Source organism: Prinia subflava, chromosome 16, assembly GCF_021018805.1.
Source record: "Prinia subflava isolate CZ2003 ecotype Zambia chromosome 16, Cam_Psub_1.2, whole genome shotgun sequence".
NCBI lineage: Eukaryota > Metazoa > Chordata > Aves > Passeriformes > Cisticolidae > Prinia > Prinia subflava.
In genome coordinates, this window is record NC_086262.1 from 2187174 (window position 1) to 2205310 (window position 18137).

The window sequence follows — 18137 nt, forward strand, 5'->3', positions numbered from 1 at the left end:
GCTGATGGTGTAGCACTGCTCACAGCCGCTGCTGCCAGGCTCTTCCGTGCCCCTTCAGCACGTCTCCGCACCGCGGGGACGATCGCAGAGACCTGCGCCGCCGACTCACGTACCGGGAGAGCGAGAGAGCCGATCCGCAGCGGGCGGGGCTGCCGGCAGCGCTCCGCTCTCCCTCTCGCTCCTCTCGGTCAACAGCGGCGCCCGCAGCCTCCTCCCGGCACTGCACGCGGTGTATTGCAGTAATTTTAATACGACATGCGGAGTATTACGAATCCTAACACAGTACTACTAAAGAAGAACTTTCATCAGAAATATTTGTAGAAGTCATCATTGAATGACGAACGCAAGGGTAGCGAAAGAATCCGTCTCTCATATACGGCTGTCGGTTACTTCATCACTCTGTGCCGACTGTATCTACAACTACCCAGGAGGCAGGAAAGCTCCTGTAATGAACCTTACGCCGTTATACAGAATTACATTTAATCAAGTCATTCTATAGTCCCAGAAAGAAGTTTTATTTTCTCAGAAATTAAAGTGAAAAGGGTTCACACTCTTTGACAAAAACTTTTTCTAGTATTGGATATTCATGCTGCTATCGCACATTTTCAATAAAATAATTTAGGGTAGTTGGAAAAGAGAAGTACAGCTCACACCGTAAACTCTGGTGGTCCTTGATATATGTCCGAATATACCTGATTCAAGCGCCTAAACTGCCATTTAGCCAATCTCCTTCACAGTTGATAGGTATCTTTGGATCTTAGAGCCTCATCCTTTTAAACAGACTTATGTAAAGAATATTAAGAGAGTGGGGTGGTGCGGTAGCAAAAAAGAAAACAAAAAACAAACAACAACCCCACAAACAAGCAAACCAAAAAAACACAAAATCCCCTCGTCCCTCTGCCGGTCTCATTCCCGCCATTTCTGCAACAGCGTTCACTCGAATGAGTTACAGTCTCTTTTTTTACTCTGTATGTAGAACCTGTAACTGGTCTATCTGTGAGAAACGAGTCATTTTGGAGTCCAAGACAGGAAAAACGTTAACCAAGGAGTAAGTGGCCAGCTTTAAACCAGGTCCCAATACATAACTTCAGAAAAACCGATCATTAAGGAAAAACCGACAACAGCTAATATCTGCGTTATTAGCACGATTACTTCATAAAGAACCGGGCAATTTCCTGCATAGTTATGATTCCCCATCAATGTTACTAACTATTACAATTTTATTCAACGAAAGAGATGCAAAAAAACCCCTCTTCATGAATCTGAAGCTGTGACCGCCGCAGAACCAAGTGCTACAGCTAACTGCGGCTTCGTAGAGAAAGAAATCACCCTGTTCTTTCATTCCGTCTTAGAGACATGGACCAGCCCTACCCACCTACACTATCCGCGGAAAACCAGGCAAAACAGGACAACGGTTCGGAAAGGTTCAAAGACAAAATCAAGAACTAGAGCCTTTACAGACCTGCGGTGCGTCGGCATCGGCGGGCGGCTCTCCCGCGACGAGCTCACGGCTCAGGCTGGGCTTCTCGCAGGAATCCCCGCCCAGCAGCTCCTCCGCAGACAGGACGGGCACCGGCGGCGGCGGCCAAGCCGCCTCGGGCACGGCGCGGGCCGGCGCCGCCACGCACAGGTTGTAGGAGTAGGGCAAGGTGCCCTCGCAGAAGTCGGCCGGGAAGGCGGCGCCGGCCACCGAGAAGCGCTGCGCGCCCAGGCAGCGCAGCACGGCGGGCGGCCCGGCCCGGCGCAGCCGCGCCAGCACCAAGAGCGCCACGCTCAGCACCAAGAGCGCCGACAGCAGCGCCAGCGCCAGCACCAGGTAGAACTGCAGCTCGGCCGCCGCCGCCTCGCCGCCCGCCGCCCGCTCGCTCAGCTCGGGCAGCGCCTCCTGCAAGCTCTCGGCCAGCACCACGTGCAGCGTGGCCGTGGCCGACAGCGCCGGCTGCCCGTGGTCCTTCACCACGGCCACCACGCGCTGCTTGGCCGCGTCCCGCTCGGACACGGCGCGCGCCGTGCGCACCTCGCCGCTGTGCAGCCCCACGCGGAACAGCGCCGGCTCCGACGCCTGCACCAGCTCGTACGACAGCCACGCGTTGCGCCCCGCGTCCGCGTCCACCGCCACCACCTTGGCCACCAGGTAGCCGGCCTCGGCCGAACGCGGAACCACCTCGAAAGGCGGCGCCGCCCCTCCCGCCGCCGCCGGCCACAGCACCCGCGGCGCGTTGTCGTTGCGGTCCAGCACGAACACGCGCACCGTGGCCGTGGAGCTGCGCGCCGGCGCGCCGCCGTCCTGCGCCCGCACCGCCACCCAGAACTCGCGGCACTGCTCGTAGTCCAAGGAGCGCTGCGCGTACAGCGCGCCGCTCCGCGCCTCCACCGACACCGGCGGCGCCGCGCCCGCCGCGCCCGCGCTGCCGCCCGCCAGCCAGTAGCTCACGCGCCCGTTGGCGCCCGCGTCCGCGTCCCGCGCCTGCACGCGCACCACCAGCGCGCCCGCCGCGTTGTTCTCCGCCACGTACGCGCTGTACGCCGCCTCCTCGAACACCGGCGCGTTGTCGTTCACGTCCGACACCTCCAGCACCAGCTCCCTGCTGCTCCGCAGCGCCGGCCTGCCCCGGTCCCGGGCCACCACCGTCACGCGCTGCTCGGCCGCCTGCTCGCGGTCCAGCGCGCTCGCCGTCACCACCTTGTACGAGCCGCCCGACGACGCCACGATCGACAGCGGCGCCTCCCCCGACAGCTCGCACGACACCTGACCGTTCTCGCCCGAGTCTGGGTCATTTACGTTCAGGAGAGCAACCACGGTGCCGACCGGCGCGTCCTCGGGCACGGGGCTTGTCAGCGACAGAACCGTGATCTCGGGCGCGTTGTCGTTCACGTCCAGCACTTCGACCACCACCTTGCACTGAGCCATTAGACCGCCACCGTCCCTCGCCTCCACCAGTAATGTATAGCCTCTCGTGTCTTCAAAGTCCAAAGCATCTTTGAGCGTGATTATTCCGCTCTCCGCGTCTATCATGAACTTCTCAAGTACCTTGGCAGGCATTTTCCCGAAGCCGTAGGTGATGCGAGCATTGTTGCCGGTGTCGGCGTCGGAGGCGGAGACGTTTAACACTCTCGACCCCGGGGCCGAGTCCTCGCGCAATCTCGCACTGTACCGGTCCTGCCCGAACACGGGGGGATTGTCGTTAGCATCTGTCACATTGACGTGAATCTTGATAGTTCCGGATCTCACTGGATCCCCGGCATCCAACGCCGTTAGCATCAGCTCAAAGGAGCTCTGCTTCTCCCTGTCCAAAGCTCTCTCCAGCACTAATTCCGGCTCACTGCTTCCGTCAGGGCTCTTCTTCATTACCAGAGTGAAAGAAGGGTTGTTGGTGAGCTGGTAAGTCAGCAGCGAATTGCTTCCCACGTCTGCGTCTTGGGCCATCTCCAGCGGAAAACGAGCACCGGGAGGAGTCCATTCCCCTATATCAAGTTCCAGGACAGCGTTGCTGAAAGTCGGAGAGTTGTCGTTCACGTCCTCGATGGACACCTCGACATGGAAAATGTTCAGCGGGTTGTGAACCAGCACCTCAAAACTGACAGAACAGGTCTCTGACTCGCCGCACATCTCCTCCCGGTCCAGCCTCTCGTTCACGTACAGGTTCCCGTTCTCGTCGTTCACCGTGAAGGATTTCAGCTGCTTCTTGCCGCCAGACGCCACCTGCAGCTTGCGCGCCGGCAGCTCGTCCGCGCTGAGCCCCAGGTCCCGCGCCAGCGGCCCCACGAGCGAGCCTGTGCCCAGCTCCTCGGGGATGGCGTAGCGGACCCGCTCGGCCGCCGCCCGCCACCACACGCACAGCAGCACCGCGCCCAGCAGCGCTCGCCCGCCGCCCGGCCCGCGCCTCTGCCGCCGCCTCACCGCCATTCTCTGCCGCCAGCGCTCGCCGCGCTCCTGCCTCCTGCCGCTGCCGCGCCTCCCTCGCAGCCGCTCTCGCCGCACAGCGCAGCGCCCGCCGCAGCGCACACAGCCCGCTCGGGCCGCCTCGGACGCCGCTGCTCCCCGACAAGCGCCGCCTCTCGCCGCTGCCGCTGCCGCTGCCGCTGTGGCCGGCGCCGGGCGAGCGAGCAGCCTGCGGGGGCAGGACGCTGCGGCGGCCGCGGCTCCAGCGCCGCTCGGCGGCGGCCAACAGCGGCACCCGGAGGCGCCGCGACGCCACTGCAGCCGCCGGATGGCCGCGCTCCGGGGGCCCGGACTGGCGCGGGGACCGGCGCTGCACCGGCACCGGGGTCTCCGCTCCGCTGCTCACAGCAAGCGCAGAAGCTCTTGCTTAATTCCACTCCAGGGCGTTTCTATCTCAAATGTGCTGACCGGTGCTTTTAGGGCATTCTTTCGAGTCACACTTCTGAACAGTCTGAAGCAAACATCCATGGTAGGGCAGTAAATTTATCTGCTCTTAAAAAAATCACGGCGCATCTACTAATATAGGGAAGACATCAAGAGCATTTTTGCCCTTAGTCGCATCTCTTGAATTGTTCCTTCATTATCTGGGATGAATTTATCTGACATATAGATAGACTTAAAGCTCTGTAATCAACCCTTATGCCAAGATAACAGATTAATATTTCCCTTTTTTTTTCCTGACTCATTACAGTTGTTTCATCTGCATCTCCCTATCTGAGCGCCTCACAAAGGAAAGTGCAAAGCAATGCTGGGTCCTGCTTAGAGCTAAACCGTGTCTTCAGTTTCAGCCTTAAACTTTTCTTTAAAGGTCATTTAATCCACACCTCTGCCATAGGCAGGAATAATTTCTGGTAGACTTTAATGTTGGAGGCATAGCCAAAACTTCTTTGGACAATATGTTCCATTTTCTCACAACCCACACTGTAAAGCTTTCTCCTAATCACAACTTCCCTTCTTTTAGGTAAAAACACTTCTCTGTTTTCCTATGACCACCAGCCCTTGTAAAAAAAGCTCTCCACATCTTTCCTATAAGCTCTGTTGAAATTGATAAAGCAAGATAATTAGCAAAATCTACACAGAGGTATCATTTCTCCATTGTTGAAGACCTAAAATCCTTCAGTCCTTCTGCATTGCAGAGCTGTTCCAACCCTCAGATCACTCTCATGCTCCTTCTGGAATCTCTGGCATGTCCATTTGGGATATTGGCCCAAGGTCTGCATGCAGTCTATGGTGTCACTAAAAGAGTTTAGAGAGGGAAAGGACCTCCCTCGACCTCCCGGGCAGAGAACATCTAATGCAGTGCAGGACACAATTTCAGCAGCAGGTGCACCTTGGCAGCTCCTGTCCCATCTCATCACCCACCAATAACCCAAAGCACTTCTCTGCTAAGCTGTTCCCCAGCCCCTGCTCTCTGTTTCAATGGGGATTGCCCTCACCCAGGGGCAGGACCTTGCTCTTGGCCCTGTTCAGCTTCATGATGGATCCACGGGGACACTTCCGCAGCCCATCCCTCACTGGCATCTCTGCCCTCTCGGGAATCAACTCAGATTGGTGTCAGCTGCAAATTCTCTCCAGGTGCTCTCAATCCCATTGTCCATGAAGGTTCTAAACAGTCCTGGTCCCAGTAAGGACCCTCGAGGGACAACACCAGTCACTGCTTTCCACCTGCACATTGAGCCACTGCCTAGAACTCTTTGGGGATGACTTTCCTGCCTGTTCCTCAGCCATTTAACAGCCTCCAGATGATTGCCCAGCACATTCCTCTGGATCATGACGTGGGGGACACTGCACACGTTCTCCCACTGGCCCATGCTCAGTTCATGGAAACCCTGGCGGGGCTGGGTGACCACTCTGCACTTTGACCACTGCAGCACAGATGCTTCTGCATTTTTACACCACACACAAAGTGTTCCTGGGGGAGCACACATGTGCTTAGGAAACCCTTCCTCTTTCCACCTGGAAACATCCCAGCTGTGTGTGGGAACTCCACCTGCACTGGCCCAGCTGGCACAGAGGACACCTTCCACAGCAGATCAGACACGCTGGGCTGGAGCTCATGACAACAAGCACTGCAAGAGGGAGAAACAGAGAAGTCAACACATGCAAGAACCTTTTGTAGGTCTCACTGGCTCTGCACAAGCAACTCCAATCCCACTGGACTCCAGCAGGCACAGGCTGTGTTAGCTATGACACAGCACAAGCAAGGCAATGACCGACTTCTCCTCTGGCCTCACACACAGAGCTCCCCTGGCTTCTTCTTCTTCTACGCCATGCAGCTGCAAGGTTCTGCTTGTGGCTATCTCCTCACTGCTCACATTTCTCCTGAGATGATCATGCACTGCAGCCACACCCACAAGGGAGGTACATTTGTCTGCTCACCACCATGATGATAAGGGACTGAAGGATTCTAAAGCACCCAAATGATAAACAACCACACTGAAAGATTAGCAGTCATCCAACAGAGAATGGATCATCAAACCATTGGCTTAGAGGGAATCTCCTCCCCATTTTTATCTCGTGCTCTTATCTACACACATGTAACCTCTATTAAAGTCATAATTACATATATTGTTCCCAGCAGTAACAGAACACAAAGTCACTCTCATATCTCCTGCCCTCCACTCCCACTAGAACAAGAACAAGAGACATGAACACACCAGATATTGTTTAAAAAGATAGGTTCTTGATAATAGTATGTATAACCACATAGAGTGTAAATCAGGGAAAAAGAAAATGGAAAAAAATCCCAAAAAAACCCCAAAAACCCCTCAAAACACAAAAACAATTCTCACATAAGACAAGGAAGGATTAGAAGACAACAAGCGGTCAGAGATGCTCACAATGAAGTCTTCTAGGCCTTGATTTCACGGCTTAGAGTTCATTCTCAGATCACCTGGAAGTCTCCGAGGCCTCAAGCTGCAAGTGTGGCCCTAAACACTCACACTGCACAGCAGGAGAGGGGGCTCCATTTGAAGAATCAGTCCTCTCCTCAGCAACTCTTTCTACTGCATGGCCTGCTCACCTTGCACAGTTATGAAACCACCACTTGAAACAGCTTCTCACTGGCCTTTTTCTCAAGTTAAATCTTCCGACAAATTACAACAGATTCTCCTTTTGTTTCTGCTTCCTATTCTTCCTATTTCCCACACGTACAATTCTCTCCTAGGTGGCTGAAGTAAGGATTTGCTGAAAAACAATAGTCACTGTTTCAAATTTAAAAGTACTGACCAGAGTTCTGAAAATGAGCTGCAACCTAACCTGCAAACAAAGGCCTGAAGCAAAGTGTAATTACAACTCTCAAGAAACTCGATATCACAATGTTGCATAGAGATACAGATGCATAATGGAGGTTTCACACAGGATTCATTGGCTGTTCTACACAAGAATTACAGTTCTACATGAAGGGTCACTGTGGAAAATGTTCCTTCTGAGGAATGTCATTGTACTTCATGACAGAGAAACCAGGATCAGAACAGAACACAAATGGCATTGGCTTTGGAACCAAGCAAGAAATCAAACCATTGCTCAGCCAAACCCACATGGATTCACCGATTTTCCTGGCACAGAACTGAGCTCTCACCCTCCTCACTCTGCATTCACAGCCTTTGGCCTCACCATGAACATATTCCAAAATTCTGGTTGTGTATTGGCCACAGAGAAAACAACAACTTGGGGAAACATACATTTATGAAGTTGTATGTCTTAAATGAAATATTCAAGATCTGGCTGGGAAGGGCTCAGAGCAACTGGGATGGTGGAAGATGTCCCTGTCCATGGCAGAAGAGTTGGAACAACAAGATCTGTAAAGTCCTTTTTAACACAAACCATTCCATGATTCTGTGTTGCCCTGATTCTCTCATTACATGTACAGCTTCAAGGTATGGAGGAGAGATGCTCTCCCTACTGGATGATTCCATGTTTTGGAGTTTGCAGGACTGCCAGGCACAATGAGGATCAACTTTAATCCTGGACAAGAAAACAAGAAAACAAACAACCCAACCCAACCAAGTCATCCAAAAACCAAAACATAATCAACCCAGCCAAGAATGGGAAAACACGAGAACAGTGTCAATCATGGCCTCACATTTCACATTCTGTCATCTGCAGTGTATACACAACACAGGAAACTCGATTGTAACTAATGCACAGGAGGCCTTACACAGGAGCTCACCCCACACAGTCATTGCCTTGGACAGTAAGAGAAAGAAAAACCTTGGAACCACAGCTATGGGCCACATCTAGTAGAACAAATAGAACTTGACACCATTCGTTCATTCATTTTGAACTCCATCACAGTGAACTCCAGCACCGGCTCTGTCTCTGCACAGACAGACTTCTCTCTGTCAAAACATAACCTCAAAGCAAATTTTGCACACGGACACCAGTAGAAGCAAAGTTGTCTGCACAGCTTCTCAGATCCCAAGCATCACAACTAAGATTATTCTGTTCCTCCCAATTACTGGAACCAGTGTAAAATCTTAGATAGGCCATAAATTGTTACCAGCTCTGTCACAGACCCAGCCATCCAAGGAGCAGCTCAGAGGCAACATCACCGTTCTTCAGCACATGCACTCCTCACAAGATGTGTCACTGCCACCCTGCATGCACAAGAATACCAAACCCAAACCAGGCCTTTGCAGTCCAAACCACACAAGATTAAATCAGGAGACTCCTCCTGACTCATGTTCAGAAGGCCAGCAATAGCCCTGGGCATCAACAAAACACAGGCCATGTCTCCACCAGGGCCTCCTCACACACCACACCCCCAACACTCCCCCTAACCCTTCACAGCTCACAGGGTTATCACAGATCTTCAGAATTTAGAGAGACTCCACAAAAGGAAAGTTGCTCAGACTCTATCTCCTGACCATGGATAAGATTTGACTGCTCACCCTACCCATGGGACAAGAAAAAGCATTTCTCACAGAGATATTTTAAAGAAACATGCTGATGAAGTTCTCTCTTTCAACCTACAAATAAGAAAGAACCATCTTCAGGTCATCACCTGTAGAATGGAAGAGCTCAAAACACTCGTCTGGGTTATAGAAATCAGAGTAGAAGATGAATAACTTTGTTTACAGGCCTCAAAGAGCTACCTTGCTCTTCCCTTACTGCATCTTTCATAGGTAAAAAATTAAGATTTTGAGAGACACAATTATGATGGTGTGCAAATACTTAGTAAGAACCTCCCAGGGTTCTCCATGCAGATGGAATACATATCTTCTAGACAATGACTCTGGGAAGAAAAACCTCACATTGCTTCATCCTAGAGACGGGAACTAGACAGGGAATGGAGGAAATCATTCCCTGCAGTCTTTCAGCAGACATTCATGCCCAGCTCACACGACTCCAATTTCCAACCCTTCACATCATCCCTGCTCTTCTTCCACCCACATCTCTTAAAAACACCTGACAGTGGAGGCCCAGCTCCCCAGACCACTTCTCTTCACACCACCAATCTCACACAGCTCTCTCTACTTCTCTGTACCATGGAAGCTGCATTTGCCTGCTCACTGAAGTTCTGTCAAGAGACTGCAGAGGTCAAAAAGGAGAAGCCCAGCAGTCTTTAGGGAGACACTGAGTCAGTGAATATCTGCACAGGGGGAATTGTGCCCACCTTCGATCTCCTGCTGCACCTTGAATCTCTCCCTTCCCACCCACGCAATTCTCCTGCCATGCTAAATATTTCATAGCCAAGGCTCTTCCAGCTCCACTTGACATAGCTCTACCTTAAAAAGAAGAAAAAAACAAAAGTTTTACCCTTTCCTTCTACATTTCCTCCTATGCCTGCAGCCACCTACAGGCTTTTCCAAGAGTCACAACTGCAAGACAATCCCCAATCTTCAGAACAGGCAGACATCAAGGAACACTTGTTGCCCGACCAAATCCTCAGGTAAGGACAAAGATCAAAACATGGATGGCAATAAGGCATTCCCTGCTGACGTCCATGATGTATCTTGGAAAATGATAAAGAACAATCTGCAGAGAAGTTCCAATCAAAGCCATCAGCATTTTGTTCAAGACACATTCAATTGATTCAAGCACATGTGCTGCTGGGAAGGTACATGAGCCAGCTGAAGACCTGTATTTATCAATAATGGAATACATCCGTTCAGAAGACCGAATACTAAGAGGAACACGGATTTTATAGAGAAAAGGTGACATTGGGTAAGAATACCTGGAATCTGATAAATATCCAAACTTCCAACCTAACCAACAGCCTGCCAGCAGCAGCCTTCTCCATCTTTCCTTCTTTTATACCCGGAAGGTTGAGGGCCCCGAGGTCACACAACGAAGGCAATGGGCACGAGCCCACACAATGTCAAAGAAGAAATCTCTACCTTGATTTAAAGGGAAGTCTCCTATGCAAGCCAGGGAACAAAGCGAGCAAAGGGCAGTGGAATATGAGGAGAAACGCTTGTGCAGACATTATGGACGGAGAAACTCACCGAGGGAGAGGAGGGATCGGCGGGGAGGGCGGCGGCCACATCCTCCTGCCCGAGCAGCGGCGCGGGCTCGTCGGGCAGCGGCCGGGCCGGGAGGGTGTCGCAGCAGCTGGCGCCCGACAAGCGCAGCTGGCTCTTGCGCGAGTCGGCCGTGAGCGACACGTCGTGCGAGTAGGACTGCAGGAAGGCGCGCACGCCGTCGATGCCCACGAAGTGCGACACGGGCACGCCGCGCAAGGCGCCGCTGGCGGGCGGCAGCAGCTGCCGGCGGCGCCAGCGGCGCAGGCGCAGCGCCAGCAGCAGCAGCAGGAAGGCGACGAAGAGGCACGACACGGCGGCCACGGCCAGCACCAGCCAGCGCGTCAGGCTGCCGGCCGCCTCGCCCGGCGCCGCCGCCTCGGCCGCGCTGCCCAGCTCGGCCAGCAGCTCGGCCACGCTCTCGGCCAGCACCACGCTCAGCGTGGCCGTGGCCGACAGCGCCGGCCGCCCGTGGTCCTTCACCACCACCACCAGGCTGTGGCGCGCCGCGTCGCGGGCCAGCGGCGAGCGCGCCGTGCGCACCTCGCCGCTGTGCAGCCCCACGCGGAACAGCCCCGGCTCCGTCGCCTTGGCCAGCTCGTACGACAGCCACGCGTTCTGCCCCGCGTCCGCGTCCACCGCCACCACCTTGGCCACCAGCGCGCCGGCCTCCGCCCAGCGCGGCGCCAGCTCCACGCCCGACCACGCAGCGCCCGAGCCCGCCGCCGCCGCCGAAGCCGGGTACAGCACCTGCGGCGCGTTGTCGTTCTCGTCCACGATCAGCAGCCGCACCGACACGTTGCTGCTCAGCGCCGGCGCGCCGCCGTCCTCCGCACGCACCCACAGCTGCAGCTCGCGCACCTGCTCGTAGTCCAAGGAGCGCAGCGCGTACAGCGCGCCCGTCTCCGCCTGCACCGACACGTACGACGACAGCGGCGCGCCCCGCACCCGCCCCTCCCGCAGCCGGTACCGCACGCGCGCGTTCTGCCCCCAGTCCGCGTCCGTGGCGCGCACCGTCAGCACCAGCGCGCCCGCCGCGTTGTTCTCCGCCAGACGAGCGCTGTAGCGCTCCTGCTCGAACACGGGCGCGTTGTCGTTCACGTCCAGCACCCGCAGCGCCAGCACCGCGCTGCTCTGCAGCGCCGGCGACCCGCCGTCGGCCGCCCGCACCGTCACGTTGTACTCCGACACCTGCTCGCGGTCCAGCTCTCTCGATGTCACCACACGGTAGTAGCTGCCGTGGGAGTTCTCCAGCCGGAAAGGGACATCACTGTCCAGAGCGCAGCGCACCTCTCCGTTCGCCCCCGAGTCCCGGTCTTGCACGTGTAGCAGAGCCACCACAGTTCCTGGCTGGGCATCCTCAGAAATCTCATTTAGCGCAGACCGCACAGAAATCTCGGGTACATTATCGTTTATGTCTGTGACGGTGATCTCCATTTTGGCAGTGTCGAAAAGGCCACCGCCATCCTTTGTCTGCACCTCCAGTTCGTAAGAGTTGCCTTCCTCGAAGTCCAGGCTCTGCAACAGAGTGATCGCTCCACTCTCAGAGTCCAGATGGAAAAGAGCCGTGTCTGCCTCGTTCTTCAAAGAATATTTCACATGCCCGTTCAGACCCTCGTCGGCGTCGGTGGCCGTGACGGTGACGAGGACGGAGCCCACGGGCACGTCCTCGGGCACACGCACCGTGTACTCCGCCTGGCTGAACACGGGCGCGTTGTCGTTCGCGTCCAGCACCGTCACGCGGATCCGAGCCGTGCCCGTCCGGGCCGGATCGCCGCCGTCGCTCGCCCTCAGCACCAGCTCGTGAAACGCCGCCTCCTCCCGGTCCAGCGCCTTGGCCAGCACCAGCTCGGGACGCTGATCGCCGCCGGGGCCCGCCTGCACGGCCAGCGAGAAGTGCTCGTCACCGCTCAGCTCGTAGCTCTGCAGGGAATTCCCGCCCGAGTCCGGGTCGTGAGCCCTGGTCAGGGGAAACCGCGACCCCGGGGCTGTCGTCTCGCTAATCCTCTCCTCAACTTCACTTTCCTTGAAGCTGGGCGCGTTGTCATTAATGTCCGTGATTTCCACTTCGATTTCATAGAGCTTCATTTCCCCCTCCACTATCAGCTCACAGCGCAGCACGCATTTCTGCACCAGCCGGCACAGCTGCTCCCTGTCGATCCTCTCCGCCGTCACTAAATGTCCCGTCTTCCCGTGCAGAGAGAAATACTGCGTCCTACCTTCCGAGACAATGCGGGCACCACCATCTCGGATCTCCGGCAGCTGCAGCCCCAGGTCCTTGGCCACATCGCCCACGAACGAGCCCTTGGGCATCTCCTCGGGCACCGAGTAGCGCAGCTGCCCCCACGCCGCCTCCCACGCCGCCAGCAGCACGGCCCAGAGCAGAGCTCGCTGCCGCCGGCCCCAGCGCCTCCCCGCCGCGCTCATCTCCGCCGCGCCACCGCCGGCACCGCAACACCGCCGATCCAACTCCCGCTGCCGCTCAGTGCTCTCAGCTTCTGCACCCTGCGCTGCTGCCGCTCCCTGGCTGCAGAATGCACCGGCACCGCGGGCACGATCGCGGCCCGCACGGTCGCACACAGAGCGAGCAGCCGAGCGAGCCGATCCGCAGCGGGCGGGGCTGCCGGCAGCGCTCCGCTCTCCCTCTCGCTCCTCTCGGTCAACAGCGGCGCCCGCAGCCTCCTCCCGGCACTGCAGGCACCGAGCGCTGCCCGGCGCTGCCCGCCCGGCCCTGCCACACACAGGGGACAGGCGCCACGGAGACGCTTTTCGTCCAGCGCCCTTCTCCTGCCTCCCCATTTCTCCAGCCGATCTCTGCTTTGACCCTCCAGGGCACCACGATCGGGAGGAAGGCAGAGACATTCCGTGGGCGTGGCTCTTTTACCGCACGGGAAACGAAATACTTACTAGTGTCATTTTATGTAAAATAAAACACATTTTCCGTACTTTACTCTGTAGCTTTATGTTAGTCTTATCCTTTTTTTCAAAAGCATCTACAACAACAGGCTGTCAGGGAGAAAACGGGACGATACCGCATTCCGAAGAAACAGCTATCAGCTTCGTTAACTCATGCTTGACCATAGTAATTGCACGATTCATGAAGTTAACGAGCTAATTGCTACAAGATTGAATTACAAGCACAAATAAAAATGTAGCTACAACACTCGAAGGAAAGTTTCAGGGCTTCACATCTTTGACATCCCTTCCTAAGATAAATCTAGCAGATCCTTACTTTATACAGATATACGTTTAAGTAAGTCGTCCCAAGGTTTTCTTTTATTCTGAAATCAGTGTGTAAAGAATTGAAGCTCGTTAGTAAACTGTTCATCTAAGTAGTTCTCAGTGATGTCGCTACGATGTGTTTTCAAGTAAAGAAACAGAGAAACAAAAGAACAACAAATGTACAGCTGCCCTCTCGAAACGCTGCTGACCATTAATGACCGTGCAAATGGGATTGACTCAAGTGCCGAAACCGTCGCTTGGCCCATCTCCCTGATATGTGACCCATTTGGTATCTCAGATGTCGATCCTAGTAAACAGAATTGTAACAATTTGCCGTTCTCGATATACCCGAGTTCTACTAAATTCCCTAAACTCTCTCGGTGGACAGAATAGAAAACAAATTCTCTGAAACACAAATCATTCAACACTCCCAACACTGTATAAAATACAGATCATAAAGAGCCGAAGAGAGGGAACTGCCAGCCACAAAAAGGAAGCCAAATAGGACAAGTGCCGCATTTCTCCAAAAAACGGGAGAAAATCTTTTTTCACTGAGGATGGACCCCAGAACTTTTCACACACGTTTCCTTTCTGAACCTAATAGGCACACAAAAAAAATTAACGAACGGGCTTGTGTTAAGCTATGCACCTTTCCAAGCATACTCTTTCGGAACAAATCAATCAGGAAAGAAGAATCACCGGTGTCATAGCTTTTCTCTTTTTCCCCGACTCCGTCATGCAGAATCAGCCCTTCTCCTTCCACAGAATACGGATCTGCTTTCAAAATTGCTAACACGTTCTATATTATAGAGCTCAATTACCGAAAACAAGACTCTCCCCTGCAGCTCAACGTCTGACCCATGACGAACCAAGTCCTTCCTGCTCTCCATGGACGGGGGATGGTCCCTTCCTCATTTCAATCCACCAGGGACACAGGAAAGTGAAATTCACACAAACAAGACACCGGAACATACGGAAAAGCACTGCTACTACCGCAAAGGGGAACAAGAGTCAAATAATCTCAGATGAATATGTCATAAGAGAAATCAAAAATTTCCGCTGCAGCACGGAGACACATAAATATTTCAAATTGGCGTAAGCCAAAAAAGACCAGGAGAAAATAGCCAATATTCAGGAAAGCCTTAAAAAGAGAAGGAGCTCACGCTTTACAGACCTGCGGTGCACCGGCATCGGCGGGCGGCTCTCCCGCGACGAGCTCACTGCTCAGGCCGGGCTTCTCGCACGAATCCCCGCCCAGCAGCTCCTCCGCAGACAGGACGGGCACCGGCGGCGGCGGCCAAGCCGCCTCGGGCACGGCGCGGGCCGGCGCCGCCACGCACAGGTTGTAGGAGTAGGGCAAGGTGCCCTCGCAGAAGTCGGCCGGGAAGGCGGCGCCGGCCACCGAGAAGCGCTGCGCGCCCAGGCAGCGCAGCACGGCGGGCGGCCCGGCCCGGCGCAGCCGCGCCAGCACCAAGAGCGCCACGCTCAGCACCAAGAGCGCCGACAGCAGCGCCAGCGCCAGCACCAGGTAGAACTGCAGCTCGGCCGCCGCCGCCTCGCCGCCCGCCGCCCGCTCGCTCAGCTCCGGCAGCGCCTCCTGCAAGCTCTCGGCCAGCACCACGTGCAGCGTGGCCGTGGCCGACAGCGCCGGCTGCCCGTGGTCCTTCACCACGGCCACCACGCGCTGCTTGGCCGCGTCCCGCTCGGACACGGCGCGCGCCGTGCGCACCTCGCCGCTGTGCAGCCCCACGCGGAACAGCGCCGGCTCCGACGCCTGCACCAGCTCGTACGACAGCCACGCGTTGCGCCCCGCGTCCGCGTCCACCGCCACCACCTTGGCCACCAGGTAGCCGGCCTCGGCCGAACGCGGAACCACCTCGAAAGGCGGCGCAGCCCCTCCCGCCGCCGCCTCGCCCGCCGCCGCCGCCGGGCCCGCCGCCGGCCACAGCACCCGCGGCGCGTTGTCGTTGCGGTCCAGCACGAACACGCGCACCGTGGCCGTGGAGCTGCGCGCCGGCGCGCCGCCGTCCTGCGCCCGCACCGCCACCCAGAACTCGCGGCACTGCTCGTAGTCCAAGGAGCGCTGCGCGTACAGCGCGCCGCTCCGCGCCTCCACCGACACCGGCGGCGCCGCGCCCGCCGCGCCCGCGCTGCCGCCCGCCAGCCAGTAGCTCACGCGCCCGTTGGCGCCCGCGTCCGCGTCCCGCGCCTGCACGCGCACCACCAGCGCGCCCGCCGCGTTGTTCTCCGCCACGTACGCGCTGTACGCCGCCTCCTCGAACACCGGCGCGTTGTCGTTCACGTCCGACACCTCCAGCACCAGCTCCCTGCTGCTCCGCAGCGCCGGCCTGCCCCGGTCCCGGGCCACCACCGTCACGCGCTGCTCGGCCGCCTGCTCGCGGTCCAGCGCGCTCGCCGTCACCACCTTGTACGAGCCGCCCGACGACGCCACGACCGACAGCGGCGCCTCCCCCGACAGCTCGCACGACACCTGACCGTTCTCGCCCGAGTCTCTGTCCCGCACTTTCAGCAGGGCCACCACGGTGCCGGCTGGGGCATCCTCGGGCACAGGACTCGACAGTGACAGAATGGTGATCTCGGGCGCGTTGTCATTCTCGTCAGTGATGTCGATCTGCACTTCGCAATGACTGGTGAGCCCGCCGCCATCTCTCGCCTCCAGACCGAAGATGTATTTGCTCTTGTCCTCAAAATCGAGGGGACCCGCTGTCCTGATTTCCCCACTCTCACTGTCGATAGTGAACAACGCCCTAAAGGCGTCCGGGACGCGACCAAAGGAGTAGGACACTCGCCCGTTCGAGCCCGCGTCCGCATCCGTCGCCCTCACCTGCAGCACCAGAGACCCCACAGGAAGATTCTCCGCCATTCGCGCCTCGTAGATGGTTTTGCTGAACACGGGCGGATTGTCGTTGGCATCTGTGACATTGATGTGAACCTGGACTGTCCCGGACCTGGCGGGGTCCCCGCCGTCCACTGCTGTCAGCACCAGCTCAAAGGAGCTCTGCTTCTCCCGATCCAAAGCTCTCTCCACGACTAATTCCGGCTGCTTCTTTCCACCCGGCTTTTCCTGCATCGACAGTGAGAACGATGAGTCGCCGGTCAGTTGGTAAGTCAGCAGCGAGTTGCTTCCTGTGTCTGCATCTCCGGCCATCTCCAGCAGAAAGCGAGCACCTGGAAGCGTCCATTCACCAATCTCGAGGTCCAGAGCAGCCTTGCTGAAGGTCGGGGAATTGTCGTTCACATCCTCGATGAGCACCTCGACATGAAAAATGTTCAGCGGGTTGTGCACCAGCACCTCGAAGCTGACGGAGCAGGTCGCCGACTCGCCGCACATCTCCTCCCGGTCCAGCCTCTCGTTCACGTACAGGTTCCCGTTCTCCTCGTTCACACTGAAGTATTGCTTCTCCTCGCTCAGCCGCAGCTTGCGCGCCGGCAGCTCGTCCGCGCTGAGCCCCAGGTCCCGCGCCAGCGGCCCCACGAGCGAGCCTGTGCCCAGCTCCTCGGGGATGGCGTAGCGGACCCGCTCGGCCGCCGCCCGCCACCACACGCACAGCAGCAGCGCGCCCAGCAGCGCTCGCCCACCGCCCGGCCCGCGCCTCTGCCGCCGCCTCACCGCCATTCTCTGCCGCCAGCGCTCGCCGCGCTCCTGCCTCCTGCCGCTGCCGCGCCTCCCTCGCAGCCGCTCTCGCCGCACAGCGCAGCGCCCGCCGCAGCGCACACAGCCCGCTCGGGCCGCCTCGGACGCCGCTGCTCCCCGACAAGCGCCGCCTCTCGCCGCTGCCGCTGCCGCTGCCGGCGGCGCCGCTGCCGCTGTGGCCGGCGCCGGGCGAGCGAGCAGCCTGCGGGGGCAGGACGCTGCGGCGGCCGCGGCTCCAGCGCCGCTCGGCGGCGGCCAACAGCGGCACCCGGAGGCGCCGCGACGCCACTGCAGCCGCCGGATGGCCGCGCTCCGGGGGCCCGGACTGGCGCGGGGACCGGCGCTGCACCGGCACCAGGGTCTCCGCTCCGCTGCACACAGCGAGCGCAGAAGCTCTTGCTTCATTCGACTCCAGGGCGTTTCTATCTCAAATGTGCTGTCCAGTGCTTTTAGTGCGTTCTTTCAAGTCACAGTGAGCAATCACAAGCAAACATTCATGACACGGCAGTAAATTTGGCTGCTCTTAATAACATTGCGGCGCATCTACTAATATAGGGAAGACATCAAGAGCTTTTTTGCCCTTAGTCACATCTCTTGAATTGTCCCTTCATTATCTGGGATGAATTTATCTGACATATAGATAGACTTAAACCACTGTAATCAACCCTTATGCCAAGATAACAGAATAATATTTCTTTTTTTTTTTCTTGGCTCATTACAGTTGTTTCATCTGCATCTCCATATCTGCGCGCCTGACAAAGGAAGGTGCAAAGCAATGCTGAGTCCTGCTTAGAGCTAAACCGTGTCTTCAGTTTCACACTTAAACCTCTCTTTAAAGGTCATTTAATCCACA

At 56.8% G+C, this 18137-nt stretch overlaps 3 protein-coding genes across 3 annotated transcripts; all 3 read right to left on the reverse strand.

Annotated features, from left to right (window-relative positions):
- Positions 1-19: 19 nt before the first annotated feature.
- Positions 20-5464, reverse strand: LOC134559259 (protocadherin gamma-B5-like). Its single transcript, XM_063413865.1, has 3 exons — positions 5380-5464; positions 1463-4281; positions 20-220 (listed from the first exon to the last, which is right to left on the reverse strand). Exons 1-3 carry the CDS (start codon positions 5462-5464, stop codon positions 20-22), a joined length of 3105 nt encoding a protein of 1034 aa, XP_063269935.1.
- Positions 5465-5997: 533 nt separating this feature from the next.
- Positions 5998-13123, reverse strand: LOC134559260 (protocadherin gamma-A10-like). The gene is made up of 2 exons (XM_063413866.1): positions 10393-13123; positions 5998-6012 (listed from the first exon to the last, which is right to left on the reverse strand). Exons 1-2 carry the CDS (start codon positions 12832-12834, stop codon positions 5998-6000), a joined length of 2457 nt encoding a protein of 818 aa, XP_063269936.1. The 5' UTR covers positions 12835-13123.
- A 1665-nt stretch (positions 13124-14788) lies between these two features.
- LOC134559261 (protocadherin gamma-B5-like) lies at positions 14789-17668 on the reverse strand. Its single transcript, XM_063413867.1, has one exon. It carries the CDS (start codon positions 17264-17266, stop codon positions 14789-14791), a length of 2478 nt encoding a protein of 825 aa, XP_063269937.1. The 5' UTR covers positions 17267-17668.
- Positions 17669-18137: the final 469 nt, after the last annotated feature.